The sequence below is a fragment of the Corella eumyota genome, chromosome 7 (assembly GCF_963082875.1).
Source record: "Corella eumyota chromosome 7, kaCorEumy4.1, whole genome shotgun sequence".
NCBI classification, from domain to species: Eukaryota; Metazoa; Chordata; class Ascidiacea; order Phlebobranchia; family Corellidae; genus Corella; species Corella eumyota.
The window spans coordinates 5409974-5426979 of record NC_137496.1 but is presented as its reverse complement, the minus strand read 5'-3'; the positions used below and the strand labels follow the sequence as shown (position 1 = coordinate 5426979).

General features: G+C 32.5%; 4 protein-coding genes across 4 annotated transcripts; 3 read left to right on the top strand and 1 right to left on the bottom strand.

Annotated features, from left to right (window-relative positions):
* Positions 1-13: 13 nt before the first annotated feature.
* On the bottom strand, positions 14-6748 carry LOC145759124 (targeting protein for Xklp2-like). Its single transcript, XM_082572877.1, has 14 exons — positions 6610-6748; positions 4211-4413; positions 3800-4139; positions 3558-3714; positions 3190-3227; positions 2930-3114; positions 2633-2751; positions 2398-2560; positions 1749-1954; positions 1585-1680; positions 1112-1291; positions 890-1042; positions 433-541; positions 14-355 (listed from the first exon to the last, which is right to left on the bottom strand). The coding sequence occupies exons 2-14, from the start codon at positions 4314-4316 to the stop codon at positions 240-242; spliced, it is 1968 nt and encodes a 655-aa protein (XP_082429003.1). The 5' UTR covers positions 4317-4413; positions 6610-6748; the 3' UTR covers positions 14-239.
* LOC145759125 (carbohydrate sulfotransferase 9-like) lies at positions 6594-9058 on the top strand. The gene is made up of 4 exons (XM_082572878.1): positions 6594-6761; positions 7221-7478; positions 7736-7930; positions 8000-9058. Exons 1-4 carry the CDS (start codon positions 6651-6653, stop codon positions 8513-8515), a joined length of 1080 nt encoding a protein of 359 aa, XP_082429004.1. The 5' UTR covers positions 6594-6650; the 3' UTR covers positions 8516-9058.
* Positions 9059-9677: 619 nt separating this feature from the next.
* On the top strand, positions 9678-12206 carry LOC145759427 (stress-70 protein, mitochondrial-like). The gene has a single exon (XM_082573260.1). The coding sequence runs from the start codon at positions 9751-9753 to the stop codon at positions 11842-11844; it is 2094 nt and encodes a 697-aa protein (XP_082429386.1). The 5' UTR covers positions 9678-9750; the 3' UTR covers positions 11845-12206.
* A 518-nt stretch (positions 12207-12724) lies between these two features.
* Positions 12725-16873, top strand: LOC145759728 (uncharacterized). The gene is made up of 8 exons (XM_082573574.1): positions 12725-13012; positions 13463-13587; positions 14159-14324; positions 14460-14564; positions 15060-15160; positions 15288-15434; positions 16100-16302; positions 16470-16873. The coding sequence occupies exons 1-8, from the start codon at positions 12844-12846 to the stop codon at positions 16570-16572; spliced, it is 1119 nt and encodes a 372-aa protein (XP_082429700.1). The 5' UTR covers positions 12725-12843; the 3' UTR covers positions 16573-16873.
* The last annotated feature ends 133 nt before the right edge of the window (positions 16874-17006 follow it).

Here is a 17006-nt window from a genome sequence, read left to right as displayed (position 1 = left end):
TTAAGCAGGTGGCAGTTATTTATTACACAACACTGATAAGATATATTGACAATCAATACAAACATGTCAATATTTACAAATGAAAAGATATCTTACCCGAGAAAAAATAATTTTACTGATTGTTAGTTTGTAAAATAGTGAAAAAATTTTGGCGATTTTAGTATGACAGTTTTTTTTTGCGAAAAGAAATAAAAAAATTTTAAATGGCCTTTTTATTTTGATTTGCTTCTGCTTTACACCTATTTTATTTCTTTGTCTTGGAGGGCCTTTGTTACGGATTCTTGAGACTCCTGCTTTTCGTTTTCTTTTGTCAATTGCGCTTCTTCCCCCGATGCCAGCTGAACATTTATTGGCTCTGTAATTTGAGATTAAAAACACAATTTACTTTTTACTCTTACAATCTGTTAATGTGTTCAAAAACCTAATAGTTACCTGTGCTAGTTTTGCCTGTTTTTTTAAGTTCGGATTTTGCTTTTGGGGTTTGCGTTCGTCTCGTCTTGGACAAAGCAGCTTTTCTTAATTCACTTACTTCTTTGTCAATCTGTATAAAATTTATGGTATTTAGATACTATTAAATAGAATGTTTTATAAAATAAAACCAACATTTTTTAGTTTGGGAAAGGTCTTAGGTAAATAAACTAAAATTAAGGGAGCATGGTTTACTGGTTAAAAGTCTTGGCTTCACACTACATAAGGTCCTAGGTTCAATTCCCACTGGTTTTATAAAGTAGCACCTTCAAGTAAAATGCTATAATTGGTACAAACTCCTGCTAAGTCCAAAAACAAAAGAACTACTGACTAAGTCAGAGCAACCAATGGTACTCTATATTTAGACCGTGAGGTAAACCTTACAATTGGGGATAAACAAATATAACAAAAAATAAAATACCGAAGTGCTCCATTCTTCTACCCGCAATGCAGCTCTTTTGTCCGTGTAGAATTGTGGGGCAATGGGTTTGGTCAACTTAATTTTTGATTTTTCTGGTAAACCTTGAGACTTTACATCTACGATGGGCATAAGATTTGCCTTAAACGGCTTAACCTAAAAAAGGGTAAAAAATATTAGTATCTAAATATTAAAATTTTTTAAATTACAGTCTTAGACCCTTACTTTCAGTTGACTTTCCTTTAGCTCTGTAATTTTTTGTTCTTTTAAGACAAGTTTTTCCTTATCTCTAACATCAAATGAGAAAGGAACAGTTTTGATTTGTGGAGCTTTTTTAGCAAGCGTGATCGATTTCATTCCAGAGCCCAATGGTGCAGGTCTGTAGTAGGATTTTGTCTTGAAAGTCTAAACAAAAATTGTTGGTCACCAAGTAGATATTAAATATTTAATAAACACCTTTAAAATATGCTGGATTAAATGGATCGAAAGGAGCAAATGGTTTAAATGGATCAAATCATTCGAAGGTCAAATGGTTTGACCGGCATAGGTTTAATGGATCAAATTGGCTAAGTAAACTAAATAGATTAAACCCATTCAAAGTCTGTTCTAATCATGTGGTTTAAAAAATGCTGTATAATTTATAGGGACAAATTTTCAATAACAAAACAAAATGGCTGGTAGCTTTATGCGAAGCTTACCTCTGGCTCTAGTATTTTTGGTTTAATTCGATCCTTCAGGGCAAAAGCAGGGCTTTCTGGTACTGTAAGGGCAGTTTTTATTTTCTCTTTAACTCCCTATAACATAAAATGAAGATTAGGATTTTAACATTATTATAAGTATGATATGGAGGCTATGAACTTACGATAACTTTGTTGAATGTTGGACAAGGTTGTGCTTTAAAAACAGACACAGGTTCTGGCTTGACAATCTCTTTTTTCAGCTCACAAAGATTAAATTTGACCGGGTCAGTCGGTGGCCCCTTTTCCACTTTCTTTAAAGCTTCTGGTTCAGAAAATGTGTTTGGTTTGGAAGTGTGGGACTCTGTTATCCTTGGCACTTTTACTGGACCTAAAAACAATAACATTATGCATGTGACCATAATTAACTGGAAGCGAATGGGTTAAATTACTTGGCTTTACTACACAAGGCCCTAGGTTTAATTTTCCGACTTTCATAATTTATTGCCCTCTTAATAATATACATAATAACAAACTCAAAGCTGGGTTAGGATATTTTATGTTCCCCTTTGCTTAAACCATGAAGTCAGCCTTTACTCCAAGATTAAAAAATGCATTTATTTAACTGTGTCATTATTTAAAAAAGATTATGATACTTCATAAATTTTCTTGCACAAGCCTTGCATTAATTTTTGGATCACTTGTCATTTAAGTTTTTCGAAATACTTAGAACCATAAAATATAAAAAAGGATTAAATAGAATTGTGAAATCAGAGAGAACGTAAGTTAGAACCTTAAATGACAAGAGTTAATTCAAATTTTATAATTATTTACCGTGTGACGCTGGGTTAACATTTTTGCTTCTAGCCCGCAATTGGGACGGAGTTGCTTTGTGAAAATCTGAAATCATTTTTGACATTGAAACTGGTACAACTGGGGGATTAACTTTATCTTTTCCATCCAACTTTATCCTTTTTCCTTTCGATAAAAATGGTGTCTAAAAAAAAATAAAAGTTTTAAAGATTAATGAATAAACCCGTAGTTTATTCATTATTGGAAAGCAACTTACGCTATTTGGATGACTTCTTAGTCCTTTGATAAAGTCATTTGCCTTAAATGATTCGTTGTTTTCACATCTCGTTTTCATAGGATGGATTTTTAATCTTTTTTCAGTCTCAAAATGAAATTCTAAAACAAAAAAAAAATTACAATTTTTTTACTATTTTGTATAGGTTTAAAATGGATTGCCAAAAACTGTTTTACTAAAAACCATATGCGAAAAAAGCTATTTTAAAAATGTTTAAATATTTGCTATTCACTTAATATTATTCGTAACCCTTTCTAAAATCTTAAAATGTTCACTTACCCTTAATTTCAGTTTTTTTGGCATGCACAACAACTGAAGGTTTGGCGGTTTTAATTTTTCTTAGAGACTCTGCTGCTGCTTGTTTTTCTCTTTTAACTTTATCTCGTAATTCTTTTATTTCTTCTATTTCTCTTTGTTCGCTTGTGAGCCCTCGATGGCGCTGAGTCGCAGTTTGTGGCTGACGTCTTAAAAAAAACAGATTTTCACATTTAAAAGTTAAAAAATTTTAGTTATAAGCTTAAACAAAAATATGAACTTACTTTAAAACATTTGGAATGGCAAAATTTGCAGAGTTGGCCTAAAACAAAAAAATTAGAGGTTAAAAAATGACATCTACAACTAAGACCATATCAAAAAAAAAACTATATTTTATTTGTATAAATTTATCTTCAATGTGGCAAGGCCTTTTCTCCTGTTGAAATATTTGCTATCCCAACCCAGCCTAAAATTGCCTTAGGTTTTAAGCTCAGCAGGAGTTCGTACTATTTATAGCATTGTACTTAAGGGCGATATGCCATTAAAGCAGTGGGGATTGAACCAATGATCTCAAGATGTAAATCCAAGGGTTTTACCCACTACACCATGCAGGCAATAATTACCATATTTAAAAAGAAATTTTAGTAATTACCCTTTTGTGCTTTAAAGTAGAAGTGGTGCTGTTAGTCTTTGAACTCTTTAATTTTTTTGCGGCTGGTTCATCCAGGATCGACTGTGCTGATCTTCTTGCCCTTAACTTGTAAGTTGTTTTTGTTAAAGCAGAAGCACTTCTTCTAATTGCAGGAACACTAAAATATTAATACTCTGGGTTACTTTTATTTAAATATTGTAAAAATATTGTATAGGCCTATAGATATCTTTAACAGTTCTTACACTTTAGTTGAAAGAGCAATACTTTTTAAATTTTTCTTATTGATAGTAGATTCATTCCAGGTTGCAAGTCTACTAGGGGTCATAATATTAGTAGAAGCTTTTGCTTGGGGTTTAACATCTTCTGAAGGGATCCCTTTATCCTTCACAACTTCCGGAACATTTTCTTTTTGATCGGTGATGTCCAGATTACTTGATCTTGTTGAAATTACTAATTTTTCATTTACTTGTGCAGCAATTTTTGGTACTCGACTTGGTCCAATATCAAATGTGAGACGTGAATTGTTATTAAAATCTTGATCTTTCAGTGCAAATTGGGCAGTTTTATCATCTGGCATAATATCTGTAATTACATAATTTTATATATAAATGTAATATTTTTTACTATTTTACTTAAAAATAATTTTTATTTACCAAAAAATTTATCAGCTCCATCATCAAGTCTCCCTGCATTTGGTTCATTAAAATCCATAAAAGATGGGGCTTTAAAATCCCAGTTGTGGGAGGAAAGATTTTCCATTTTGTCAACTTAAATGAAAAGTTTGACAGCTGATTGTTTTTATATCTGATCTTACAAAATGAAAAGTTCAAAGTTATAGAACGTCAAAAACTGAAAACTGAAAAAAACAGAACGTTTAATTTAAGTCTTTCTGTCTTTTAAATGCTGTCCCTTAGCACAGTTATTTAAACACACAGAAAAACTTGCTATAAGTTCCTTTGAAATTAAAGATCTTACAAAACAAAACAGTTAATGGCGCTTTTTAAGATTAAAAATGCTAAACTGTCGGACTGTGGCGTTGTTTTGTTTTGAGCATACACAGTCAAATATCGCGGTTCCTATCAGCCAATCACAGTGCGTAAAATTTGCCTTGATCAGTGCTTCCCCATTTTTTTATTTTTTTTTAAATACAGAACGATGATAATATAACGGGGACGCGGAATTTGAAGGAATGGAAAATGAAGGAACGGAAATTGAAGGAACGGAAAATGAAGGAACCGGAAAATGAAGGAACGGAAAATGAAGGGACCGGAAAATGAAGGAACGGAAAATGAAGAAATCGGAAAATGAAGGAACGGAAAATGAAGGAACCGGAAAATGAAGGAACGGAAATTGAAGGAAAGTGAAAAAAGGAGAGGCGGAATTTAAAAAAAAATAAAACGCGGAAATTTCGTTGACTGTTTATTTGTATTTAAATCAATATTAGTTTAGAAATAAACGGGCTTTTTATAGAAGAAGGTTAGGGTATGCTTGGGTAATAAAAATTAACTCAATATCGCTTATCAATTCTCGAATAAATGACAGTAATTCTAAATAAACAGTCAACGGTATTTCAGCGTTTTAGTATTTAAGATTCCGCCCTCTCCTTTTTTGCTTTCCTTCATTTTCCGGTTCCTTCATTTTCCGTTTCCTTCATTTTCCGTTCCTTCATTTTCCGGTTCCTTCATTTTCCGTTTTTTCATTTTCCGGTTCCTTCATTTTCCTTTCCTTCATTTTCCGGTTCCTTCATTTTTCGTTCCTTCATTTTCCGTTCCTTCAATTTCCATTCCCTCATTTTCAGTCGACCCAATATAACATTGTACTAAAGCTTTTGCAAAAGAATAAATCTATTTTTAAATTTATTTATTTAGTATTTACATAATATTTGCTTGCTGTGTAATAAAAAATGTTATTTAAAAGCTGTTTCGGTTACGTAGTGATGACGTAACAATTATTATTTGCAATCGAAAATTATTTTGTAGGGGCTATCACCAACAACAAACACAATAACAACAAATATAGATTAAAACTAACACCAATGATACTTTAAAATAATTTATCGTATCCGGAATACGCAATGTCTTGGCCACGTGGGCGTTTGCTTAACAAACAACACACCCGAAAGTCAACTTATTTGATTATATCTTAAACAGCCAGGGGCAATGTAAGACTATGTCGGGGTAAGAAATTTTACCTACCGATTTCGACAAATCACACAATACACTACAAGTACTTCGTACATTGTCCATACAGAGATTGTATGGTAAAATCCGTTTATTTATAAAATTACAATACCTGAGCATAACAATGGTATTTCCTTTAAAACGTAGTGATGCGTTGCTTAACATAAAAAATGTGCTTAGTTTAAATTTAATTGAATTTGTTAAAAAAGAAATTAACAGTTATTTTTAAGATTACCAATACAATGTACGCTATTCTTAGGTGTTTTAATGCAAATGTACACTTTTGTATTTTTATCTAGTCTCAACACAATACTCTTTTGAACCAGGTTGTGTGGGCAATTCCTTTATATTATAAACGGGAAAAAACTATAACCTACGCAGGTTTAAAAATATTGGTTTTTAGGTAAGCAAGAATAATTACAGGCAATACGGTCTTAATTACGGCATAAAGTATATCGGATAGAAGGCATATGGTAATTTAAAATAGATAAAGCTACGTGAACACGCCTGAAATTTAAACAAAGGGGATCGGCGCACAAAGTCGTTCTGGTTGGACCGGTAAATGGCGTAGTTATTTAGTCTGGGTTGTGCTGGCTTATTTTTTGAGTTTTTTGTTATGGAGTCAGTGTTATAACGAAATGTTAGTTATTTACTTGTAAATCTAAGTAAATAAAGCTTTTTTTAAGCCCAAACATGTTTAGTCAACGACCTAAGATTTTATAGATTAAGTAATAAACCATTTTAATGGTGAGAAAGTGTTTAGTCAAGAAAACAGCTGCGTTTTCCTTTTAAAATACTGAAGTGATTGTGCAAAATTAAACTAAGGCCAACCATTTTTTATGTTGGTAATAGCTATACGTTTAGATACTTACATGTAACTTATGAAACAAAAAGTGCTTAGGCTTGACCAGTCATGCGCAGGAATTCACTATTTCAACTATTTTGGGGTTTTCTGATGGGGGCAAGTTTATCCTTTGGATTGTTTGTGCTCACCTTTGACAGCAAAGTCAAATTCTTTAAAAAGGTAACATTTTTTACTTTTCTTTTTATTAACTGTATTACTTAATTTGACATGGTAAAAGAAATAACCTGAACAAAATTAAAGTGTTTTAGTGGGTTATAGGCATTAAAATAGTGTTTAAACTGTATTTTTATATATTTGAAATTGCCAAAACTTAAAAGTTCTTTAAAATTCATTAATTTTAAAGTTGTGGCTATTAATTACGACATACAATAGTATGGCACTTTTAAAAAGCGAAAGTACAAATATTTAGATATCGCCTTAAACCAACATTTTTGTCCTTTATCATACAGACTAAAAAATGTCCATTATGATATATAATGTTAAATGACTATTTTTTATATTGGCAAAGTTAAACAAAAATATCAATTAAGGATTTAAGACTTCTTTGTGGAGACATTAAACACGATAACTGGCTTCATAGATCGTCTGATAAAGACATTTACTTGCTGATGTGTTTAGAATGACAAAGCAATGACTACAGTTAAAAAAACACCCACTACGACCCCGGATCACCTAACTACAAAAGGAAAAACCACCACAACAGCTTGTCCGGTTGTCAACAGCGCTGCTTGGACGGTCTTCGAAACAGCCATACAGTCCGTTCAGGCGGAACGACAAACTGTATTGCGTAACAGTTGTCGTTCGTTAAAGAAAAAAGACTGCTTTTCGTTTCTGAAAACGCCAAATCCAAACGCCATGGTCTCTAAGACCTACCCAGTAAGTGTTTTTTTATTTTATCCTTGGTGTGAAAAGGTCGACTTCACGACCTAAACATAGACATTTACCCCGACCTAGTCTCGTGTTGGCTTTGACAGTTTGGAATATTATAGTTTAAATTATTTTTATGTGAGGAGATAACGGTTAACACTTCAGCGAACCGATTTAATTACAAATGAAATGGTAGTCAAAAGAACCTTGAAGTGGTAGTATTAAGTTACCTGATACATTATCTAGCGACTCTTTTAATTGTTTAGCTTTCAGTGTGCGAGATATACAAGTGTGGCAGTACCAGTTGGTTACTGGGGCTTCTGACTATTGATGAACTTTATGCAGAAGCGGAAGCCCTGAACGTTTCGAGCCCTGTACTGGTATTTGGGTTGGACAAAATGAGGGTCAAGACCAATCGAAACGCAACTATGCAACAACAGTTCTGGGACAATGCTGTAAATGTAGGAACTAATTAAATTTAATCCTTTGACTAAATTGTCAAAAAGTTATCCTTCTCTACGTTGTTTTAGATAATAACTGTTCGAAATCCATTCGAAAGAATAGTTTCCGCGTATCTGGACAAAATGATTCCGGGCTCAGAGGGGTTTACCTATGTGTTTGGGCCAATGTCGAAGCGAATTTGGAGAAAATTTCGGCATCTGAGAGCGAACCCGCTAGAACGAAATTCAACCGACGACGTCGGGACTGCCTCGTTCGAGGATTTTGTTCACGCGTTGATTGAAGAAAAACATGACGCCCATTGGACTAGGTATAATGTTAAATGTAGCCCTTGCATTTATCACTATGACTATATAATAAAATTTGAGACGCTTCAAAGTGACATTGCCTACTTAGAAAACCGTCTTAAATTTTCAAAGGAACATAGAAATGTTTTATTTGCCAATTATCGACAAGTTAGAACAAAAAACGATGTAGTCAATGAGCATTTTAAAAAGGTACCTAAGGCCTTAGCTCAAAAACTGTACGAGGTTTACAGAGTTGATTTTGAGTCATTTGGGTATTCGAAGCCATCGTTTATTTGTTAGTTATTTCAAAATATAATTCATTTAGGTACTGCCCTATTTCTTTCTTTGCTAAGTGTGCTAACTCTATTGTTTCTTGCGGTACTTTTTATAAATTGTGTCGCTTGAATTTTATAGTTTATGTCACTTTTTTAATTTTTTTTTAAAGATATAAACATTTTTTTATTTATATTTAAGCTGGTGTTAAGGGCTTTTTAGATATATTTAAAATGTTGGGTGTTAAGAATTTAAAGGTATAGAAACAAAATTAGATACCGTAGACGGTTGGCTTTAGCGGAGGTATTTAAAATATTGATATTGTTTTATTATTAAGCCTATAAGGCTTTTAAGAAAATTAATATGCCTTTAAAATTTAAATTTCCTAACTCAAAAAATATGTTCGGTCAGTTAGAGGAAACGGGGAAAACCCTTTGACGGTTTTTAACCCTAGGTATTTAAAATTGTAATGCTTTTTTTATTTTTTAGCAATTTTTAATTAATTTAAATTATTTCTATAATTTTAAACATGTTTTTGATATTTTAAACTTATTGAATAAAAAAGAGTGAACAGCGACTGTGACCATAATATCTGGGTTATTGCGTCATATAATTTCACAACCTTAGAGGTCTCTGATTGGCTAGCGCCATGCTGGATTTTTCTTTGGCTTACTCACATGTGACTTTACAGTCATTTTGCAAGGGTAAAGCGTGTGTTACGTTTTAAGATCAATGAATTTGCATTTTTTCATTTTAAATTGAATTAAAGATTAAAATAAGATAGTTAAACATTTTTGTGTTAAATATCTACAGGTTATATGCAAAATTTGAAAAGCAAAATATTCGACATTTGTTTAATATAAATTTATTGCAAGTTTATTATCGGATTTTTTTGTTTTTGTGATTTTTTATTTTAAATACAATCAGACAATTAACAACAGGCAGACAGAATAATATACTGTACCGGTTTAAACCACGGCAATTTTGGATAAATAACGTTCACATTAAATTTTTTTAAGAAAAAACAATTAATGGCTAATCTTACTTTGTTACTTACTGCCTGACTGGCTGACCATAAACTGATAAAGCAACAGTTTTTAATATTTTATTTTTTTATGATGTAAAAATATATAAGGTGATCGTGAAATAAATTAAAATAGATTTAAAAAAAATATAACAAGCTAATTTAAGATTTTTTTTTTACAGTGACACTTGGTTTAATTAAATTTACAAACTTAGTTATTTAATAAAAAACTCGAAAAATGTTTTCTAATGTTAGCCGAACCTTACGCCTTCAAAACAAGATCTATCGAAATTTAACACAAAGATATTTGCATGTAAAACCACAAAGAAACAATGGCTCAATTATCTGCAAAAATTATTTATCTTCATTAAGAAATTATTCATCGGATGCTGTGCGAGGGGCTGTTGTTGGGATCGATTTGGGAACGACGAATTCCTGCGTAGCTGTTATGGAAGGTAAACAGGCAAAAGTTCTTGAGAATGCCGAGGGATCTCGTACGACACCATCTGTGATTGCATTTTCAAATGAGGGGGAGCGCCTTGCCGGTACTCCAGCTCGTCGCCAGGCTGTCACCAATCCAGGCAATACATTTTATGCTACAAAGCGGTTGATTGGAAGAAGATTTGACGATGCCGAAATCCAAAAAGAGCGCAAAATATGCTCGTACAAAATTGTCAAAGCTACGAATGGAGATGCTTGGATTGAAGGTACTGACGGAAAGCGATACTCCCCTTCGCAAATCGGGGCTTTTGTGCTTACTAAAATGAAGGAAACTGCTGAAAGCTACCTGAACCAACCTGTGAAAAATGCTGTAATCACTGTACCAGCTTACTTTAATGACTCGCAACGTCAAGCCACTAAAGATGCTGGGCAAATTTCTGGTCTTAACGTTCTTCGAGTAATCAACGAACCTACTGCTGCTGCGTTGGCTTATGGCCTTGATAAAAGTGACGATAAAGTTATAGCTGTTTATGATTTAGGTGGTGGTACATTCGATGTGTCTCTTCTCGAGATTCAAAAGGGTGTCTTTGAAGTTAAATCGACAAACGGAGATACCATGCTCGGAGGTGAAGATTTCGACAACGCAATATTAAACTTTTTGGTTAAAGAATTTTTACGAGAACAAGGTGTCGATTTGAAAAAGGATCCAATGGCAATGCAACGTGTAAAAGAAGCGGCTGAAAAAGCTAAAATGGAGCTCTCTTCTTCTATTCAGACCGATATTAATCTACCTTATCTTACCATGGATGCAAGTGGACCAAAACACATGAATTTAAAGATGTCGAGATCTCAGTTGGAACAATTGGTTGGTGACCTAATTAAACGCACTGTTAAGCCTTGTGAAAAGGCCATTACTGATGCTGAAGTTTCAAAAAGCGATATTGGTGAGATTGTACTTGTCGGAGGCATGACAAGAATGCCCAAAGTTCAATCTACAGTTCAAGGTATCTTCGGAAAAGCTCCAACCAAATCTGTTAATCCTGATGAAGCAGTTGCCATGGGTGCTGCCATTCAAGGAGGAGTCCTTGCTGGAAATGTCACCGATGTCTTGCTTCTGGATGTTACTCCTTTGTCGCTGGGAATCGAGACTCTCGGAGGAGTTTTCACGAAGCTTATTACCCGAAACACAACTATCCCAACCAAAAAAAGTCAAGTTTTTAGTACCGCTGCTGACGGACAAACCCAAGTTGAGATTAAGGTTCACCAGGGGGAGAGAGAAATGGCTTTGGACAACAAAATGCTCGGCCAATTTCAGTTGGTAGGAATTCCCCCAGCCCCACGTGGGGTCCCACAAGTCGAAGTTACTTTTGATATTGACGCAAATGGTATTGTAAACGTTTCTGCCAAAGACAAGGGAACAGGTCGAGAACATCAAATTGTAATTCAGTCTTCGGGCGGTCTCAGCAAAGACGAAATTGAAAACATGGTCAAGAAAGCAGAAGAGTTTGCAGAAGAAGACAAACAAAGAAAAGAAAAGGTCGAGATTGTAAATCAAGCCGAGAACGTAATTCACGACACAGAATCCAAAATGGACGAGTTTAAAGATCAACTTCCGCAAGACGAATGCGAACAGATTAAAGAAGAAATTACAAAATTGCGTGAGGTCCTCGCAAACAAAGACACTCAGTCAAACGAAATTATTCGCGAGGCATTCTCAAGCTTGCAACAAAAGAGTCTCAAACTTTTCGAGATGGCTTACAAAAAGATGGCTGCCGATCGTGATCAGGGTAGCACTTCATCAGAAAGTAGTGATTCGAGTGAAAATAAAAAAGAAACTACAGACAGCGCTGATGCGGAAACTGATGCTGACAAGAAGAAGCAACAACAATAAATAAATCGAAAAAAATTTAAACTGTTATCCAATACCTGAAGGAAGTTAGTTACAGTTTTTAATCTAAATATTGGATGGATAATGTATCTATTATGCGTAGGTAACAAAGACTTTTACATTGGATGCATTGTTCTTAAACTGGATTACTATATCAATATCTCTCCTTTTTTTTTGATTGTTTAATTATATACAAAATTTCTTCTGTCAGGATTTCATATTGTTAAAAAATTTTTTCTTTGATTTCCATTGTAAAAACTATGTAATTATTGAGAGTAATTTTTACTTTTCATCGCTTAACTTTTTTTTAGTTTTTCTGTTTTGTAAATTGTGTTGCTTTTTTTTGTCAATACATCTGGTTTACATATATATAAGAGGTTTTTTTAAATAGAGTTGTTTTTAAAGCAGAAAATGACTTTTATAAAAATCACATTTCAAAAAGATTTTAGTTGGTAAAAAATAAATTTCTGGCACTTAATTATAAAAGTCGAAGTTATAACAATTGGAAATGGTTCTATGCCATAATAACATTTAGATAAAACGATTTAAAAAGAGGTAATAAGATACTTGGCCAGCGGCGTGGTGTTGTGATTAAAATACTTAGCTTCACTTTAAAGGTCCTGCGTTTGGTTCCTACACCTTTCCTTTTGTAGAGCCCTTAAGTAAGACACTATAACCGGTATAAACTTCTGTCAGGCCCAAACCAATAAGCAGGTTAGTTATCTAGCAATAACGATTACTAAAATTTCAAACTACCATCCCACATCGATAAAAAATTAATACAAAAAAGAACAATTTGTGGCACGCCACCAAACTGTAAAGTTTGTCACGTTCTTTAATAAGCCTTGTTCCTCTGCTTAGAAACAAAAATAAAATAGCAATCTGCTAAATTAATTAATTTCAGGTTGCTTATGTAAATGTTTCGTGTTTGTTCATATTTGTTTTTAAAGCTGTAGCCCGCCTGCTTCCTATTACTGGTTGAAAGGTTATAAATTAAACAGCATGGCGTTCAACAAACGCTTTACAATTGAAGTTAAGTCGATCGATACGAACGAAATTTTTCAAGTAAAAAATGCAAGCAACAGCATGAAAGTTGCTGAATTAAAGATGGAGTTGGAATTGATTGCTGGCGTACCTTCTCATCTGCAACGTATAATGTACTTAGATCAAGGTAATGTTATTTTAAAAAAATTTGTTATTTGTTTTTATTAACAGATAAGCTCTTTCTGTCTTTTGTCAGTTTGTTGTTTGTACCGCTTATATGTGAAATAAGAATGTGGGAAGGTTGTCTTTATGCCTAAATCACTTGTTACTTTGACCCAGTCTTGAGTTTACTTTGCCAGATTTAAATATTACTGCTTAATTAAACTAATTAAGTTTTGGTTTAGTGAAAGTTCATATTGTTTATAATTCTAATTCTTACTTGAGACATTACAGCATGGAACGAGTGGGGATTGAACCCAGGACTACATGTAGTAAAACCAACTGACCTAGTATTCTTTTGGTCAAAACATGCGGAAAATAGAAACAACATATGATTGTCATTTGATCTTTTTAAACATGTAAAGCATAATGTGCTTTTTTGTAGAGCTTTTTGTAATTGCTTTGAACTTATAAACAGGAGATATGGAGGACAACAGTACACTGAGGCATCATGATGTAGTTAACGGAGCATTATTAAGCATGCACATTTGGAGTTCATGGTCAACTCTGTTACGAGCAAGTGCAAGAGGTCATATTGGAGATGTAAGTAAACTATTATTCTGGTTAAGTGGTTAGAAAACTTAGCTTAAAGGGGTTTGGTTTGAACTCCATGGTTTCATGTTGTACCATTTTAAGTAAAAAGCAGTATAAACCCACTGAACCATAAACCAATTGGCAGTTTGGTTATTGGGCAATCATAATAAAATAATATTCCAAACAGCCAAAGTTCAACTTAAGACAGGGTCAGGGTAACGAATGTGAAAAATGTTATCCTATGTTTAGGCTGTAAATTTGACCTTTTGGCTTTGAAGATAAAAAAAATTATGTCTTGTAAATAACGTGATGTTAAAGTCTACTGTTTTACATTTGTTGCATTTCATAAAGAGGTCAAATACAAATTTTTTTTTTTATGAAAAGGTCAAATTTAGAAAGATAAGGTCAATTTAAGGATTGTGAAGTTAAAACAATAGCAGGTTCATGTTTAACCCACTTTTATTATGTCCTTAGCATGGTACTGGACAGCTTTTTATCATTTCTCATTAGCTTGAAAATAGGATTTCTAAAAACATTTAAAGTTAGTTATCTAAATTTATAATTTTTTTAAAATTTGTAGGTAATGGCTGCAGGGGTCACGGCTGACAGCTCGTTTAAAAATCCAAACACCGAACAAATGAATCCAACCAACAGAAAGAAATGGTTTCTTGACAGAGCTGCTATTGCATTATATGTTGCTGCCCACAGGGGCCACACAAGCCTTATAAAATCCCTACTTAATACTGGTATGTTCACTTATTGATTTTTGAAGTCATCAGTTTAATTTTTACTGCTTCCATGTTGTAGGGCCCTTAAGTAGGGTGTTAAAATAAATTTAAAACACTTTTCAAGCAAAAAATATGATCAATTTTGAATTTTAGGTGTTGACTTTCGAGCTCGTACAAAAAACGGAAGAACTGCTCTGCAAGTGGCAGCAGCCAGTGGACAAGATGAAGCAATTGAAATATTGTTGGATAAAGGAGCAGGTAAGACCAGATATTAATACATAAAGTGATTTTTAATGTAATTAGGCCATCTACAAGTCCCAGTATATATAACATTTAATTATTGTGGTTCTGTCTCAAAACGTATTTTGCCAGGTATTTAATTAACCTAGCGATACTATTGTTTGTTTATTATTCTATCTGTTTTAATTTTGACTTAAAAATGTGCACAGCTTTCCACTCTACTTATAACACTACATCTCTATGTATAATAAAGCTCAGTTGACATAATATATATGTATGTAAGTCGAATTTGTGGGCCTACAAAATAAAACATTTGATGTTTGTGGGGCTATAGTAAATTATCACATGCAAATATTAGTTGCAAGTTGCGAGCATATTATGTTAATTAAGTTGCAGCTTGTAAAGTGGGCAATTAACTGCGCTTTATAAAAATGCAGTTTTATTATGTAAAACTGATGCCATATTAACTGATAATTATATATGTGTTAATAAAAATGTTTACTTAATTTTCAGGTGATTTGATAAATGAAAAAGACAACGCCGGACAAAGCCCCCTGTTAACAGCTGCGCAATTTGGCCACAAATCAAGCGAAAGAAGACTATTTTTATTCCAGGTACATTTTACGTAATTGTTTTATCATTATTTTAAGAGATTATTTAAAATTTGACTTTTGCTAATAATGCAGAGTTTCATTTTGTTTTTAAAAAAATTATTTTTTGACTAAAATTTTTTTTTTTTAGTGGAGAAAGAGAGCTGGATCGATGAAGAAGTGCGATCTTCCGACCGAGGACCAACTGATGGCTCATCAGCTCTTTGACTCTTCCTCGAAGACTTGGTTGTACGGATCACAGAGTCAAATGTATCAGAGCAACATTCTATACCCCCAAGTAATCTTAAATTTAAACTTTCTTGCTCTGTTTTTATAATTTTTTACACAAACTGTGTGTCTTACTTTTTTACACAAATTGTGTGCCTTACTTTTTTACACAAATTGTGTGCCTTACTTTTTTACACAAATTGTGTGCCTTACTTAAGTCGTTAGCTATACAGTCAGGTTTTAGTTTTCACAATATAGTTGCAACTCTTAACACATTTTTGCCTGTGTTAATTTACTCGTGCACCACAAGTAGCAGTTTTCTTTTTTTTGAAGGGCTATAAATTGGACATACATATGTATACATAAATATTGTTCACCAAGCTCCATTATATAAAGATTTGATTTGACTAAGATACCAAGTTGTGTAATACATTTATTTTGCGATTTCGAAAACAATATGCTCAAATTGCGCATAGCATTTAGTTTTCAATAACAATGTATTAGCTTTGTACTTTTACGTATTAAGTGAGGTTATTATTGTTAAAGTTAATACTGGTTATAGTGTATTGGGCATACATAGAATGTCTAGTGTATTGGCCAGACATTCAATTTATTTGACTGGGAAGGGCATAAGAGATTGTTAGTTGTTAAAAAATGTTAAAAGCGGATATTGTTATTGACAATTGGATGGAAATATGCTTAAAAATAAATTTATATATTTTTTTATTATTACAGGAATTTCAAGGCACTCGTCTCAGCTCCAAAAAAAGTGATTTTCTTTTAAAAAAGAAAAAATCTTCTTCAACTGTTCTGAAAAAAGAGAGTACTGCTGAAATAATAAAAGTGAGAGAAAATGCTATCATGACAAAAGGAAAAAGGCCAACAGGCACTGAAGAAATAGTAGCACAGCCATTGAGAACTGCTTCAAATACAAAAAGGTAATTAAAATATTTAATAAAAATGAAAATCTTATGAAAAAAAGGAATAAAAAAAAGTAAACATCATGATTAAAAAATAACTTAAAATAAAAAAAATAAAAATTTGAGGAAAACAAATAAAAAACCTAAAAAAGGGGAAAAAAATTTATAAAATTATTTTCTTTTAGCATAAAGTCAAAAAGTAGTCTTAGCGAGACCTCTTATAAGGAAAGAAGATTGTCTTACTTAAGAAAATACAAACCTGAAGAATCAATAAAGATTTCTGCCTAACGAATATACTTAAGATATTTTTGTTTAGAATTCAAAAATAATTTCAAAAAATTTTTGCTATTTTTGTAATTTTTTTAACTATATGTACTATTTAGCATTTTGTGTAATTTTCATTCTAAATTTTTAGATTATTTTATATTTTTTCCCATTTTTATAACATATTTGTATTTTTTGATAAGTTGAATTATTTCTAATATGATTACAAACTTACCTATTACCTTTTACATATTTTTTTATCCGAATGTCAATTCATCCTATTTTAATCAAGTGTTAAAAATATTGTGCTATAATTTTTTTATTTTTTTACCAACTTAAATTCATTCTAAAATCCAAATCACTGTAAGTGTTTTAATTATTGTTCAACTGCGTATAAAATTTGCACTTAATTTTTGTTGTTGTTGTTGTTAAGTCACTGCATTTTAAAAAAAAACTAT

Coding starts and splice junctions, on each gene's coding strand:
- LOC145759124 (XM_082572877.1), bottom strand. CDS start 4,316: ATGGAAAATCTTTCCTCCCACAACTGGGATTTTAAAGCCCCATCTTTT. Junction 4,140..4,210: donor TGGAGCTGATAAATTTTTTG/GTAAATAAAAAT, acceptor ATGTAATTACAG/ATATTATGCCAGATGATAAA. Junction 2,752..2,929: donor CAAAAAAACTGAAATTAAGG/GTAAGTGAACAT, acceptor TTTTTGTTTTAG/AATTTCATTTTGAGACTGAA.
- LOC145759125 (XM_082572878.1), top strand. CDS start 6,651: ATGCGCAGGAATTCACTATTTCAACTATTTTGGGGTTTTCTGATGGGG. Junction 6,762..7,220: donor AAGTCAAATTCTTTAAAAAG/GTAACATTTTTT, acceptor TGATGTGTTTAG/AATGACAAAGCAATGACTAC. Junction 7,931..7,999: donor TCTGGGACAATGCTGTAAAT/GTAGGAACTAAT, acceptor ACGTTGTTTTAG/ATAATAACTGTTCGAAATCC.
- LOC145759427 (XM_082573260.1), top strand. CDS start 9,751: ATGTTTTCTAATGTTAGCCGAACCTTACGCCTTCAAAACAAGATCTAT.
- LOC145759728 (XM_082573574.1), top strand. CDS start 12,844: ATGGCGTTCAACAAACGCTTTACAATTGAAGTTAAGTCGATCGATACG. Junction 13,588..14,158: donor CAAGAGGTCATATTGGAGAT/GTAAGTAAACTA, acceptor TAAAATTTGTAG/GTAATGGCTGCAGGGGTCAC. Junction 15,435..16,099: donor GCAACATTCTATACCCCCAA/GTAATCTTAAAT, acceptor TTATTATTACAG/GAATTTCAAGGCACTCGTCT.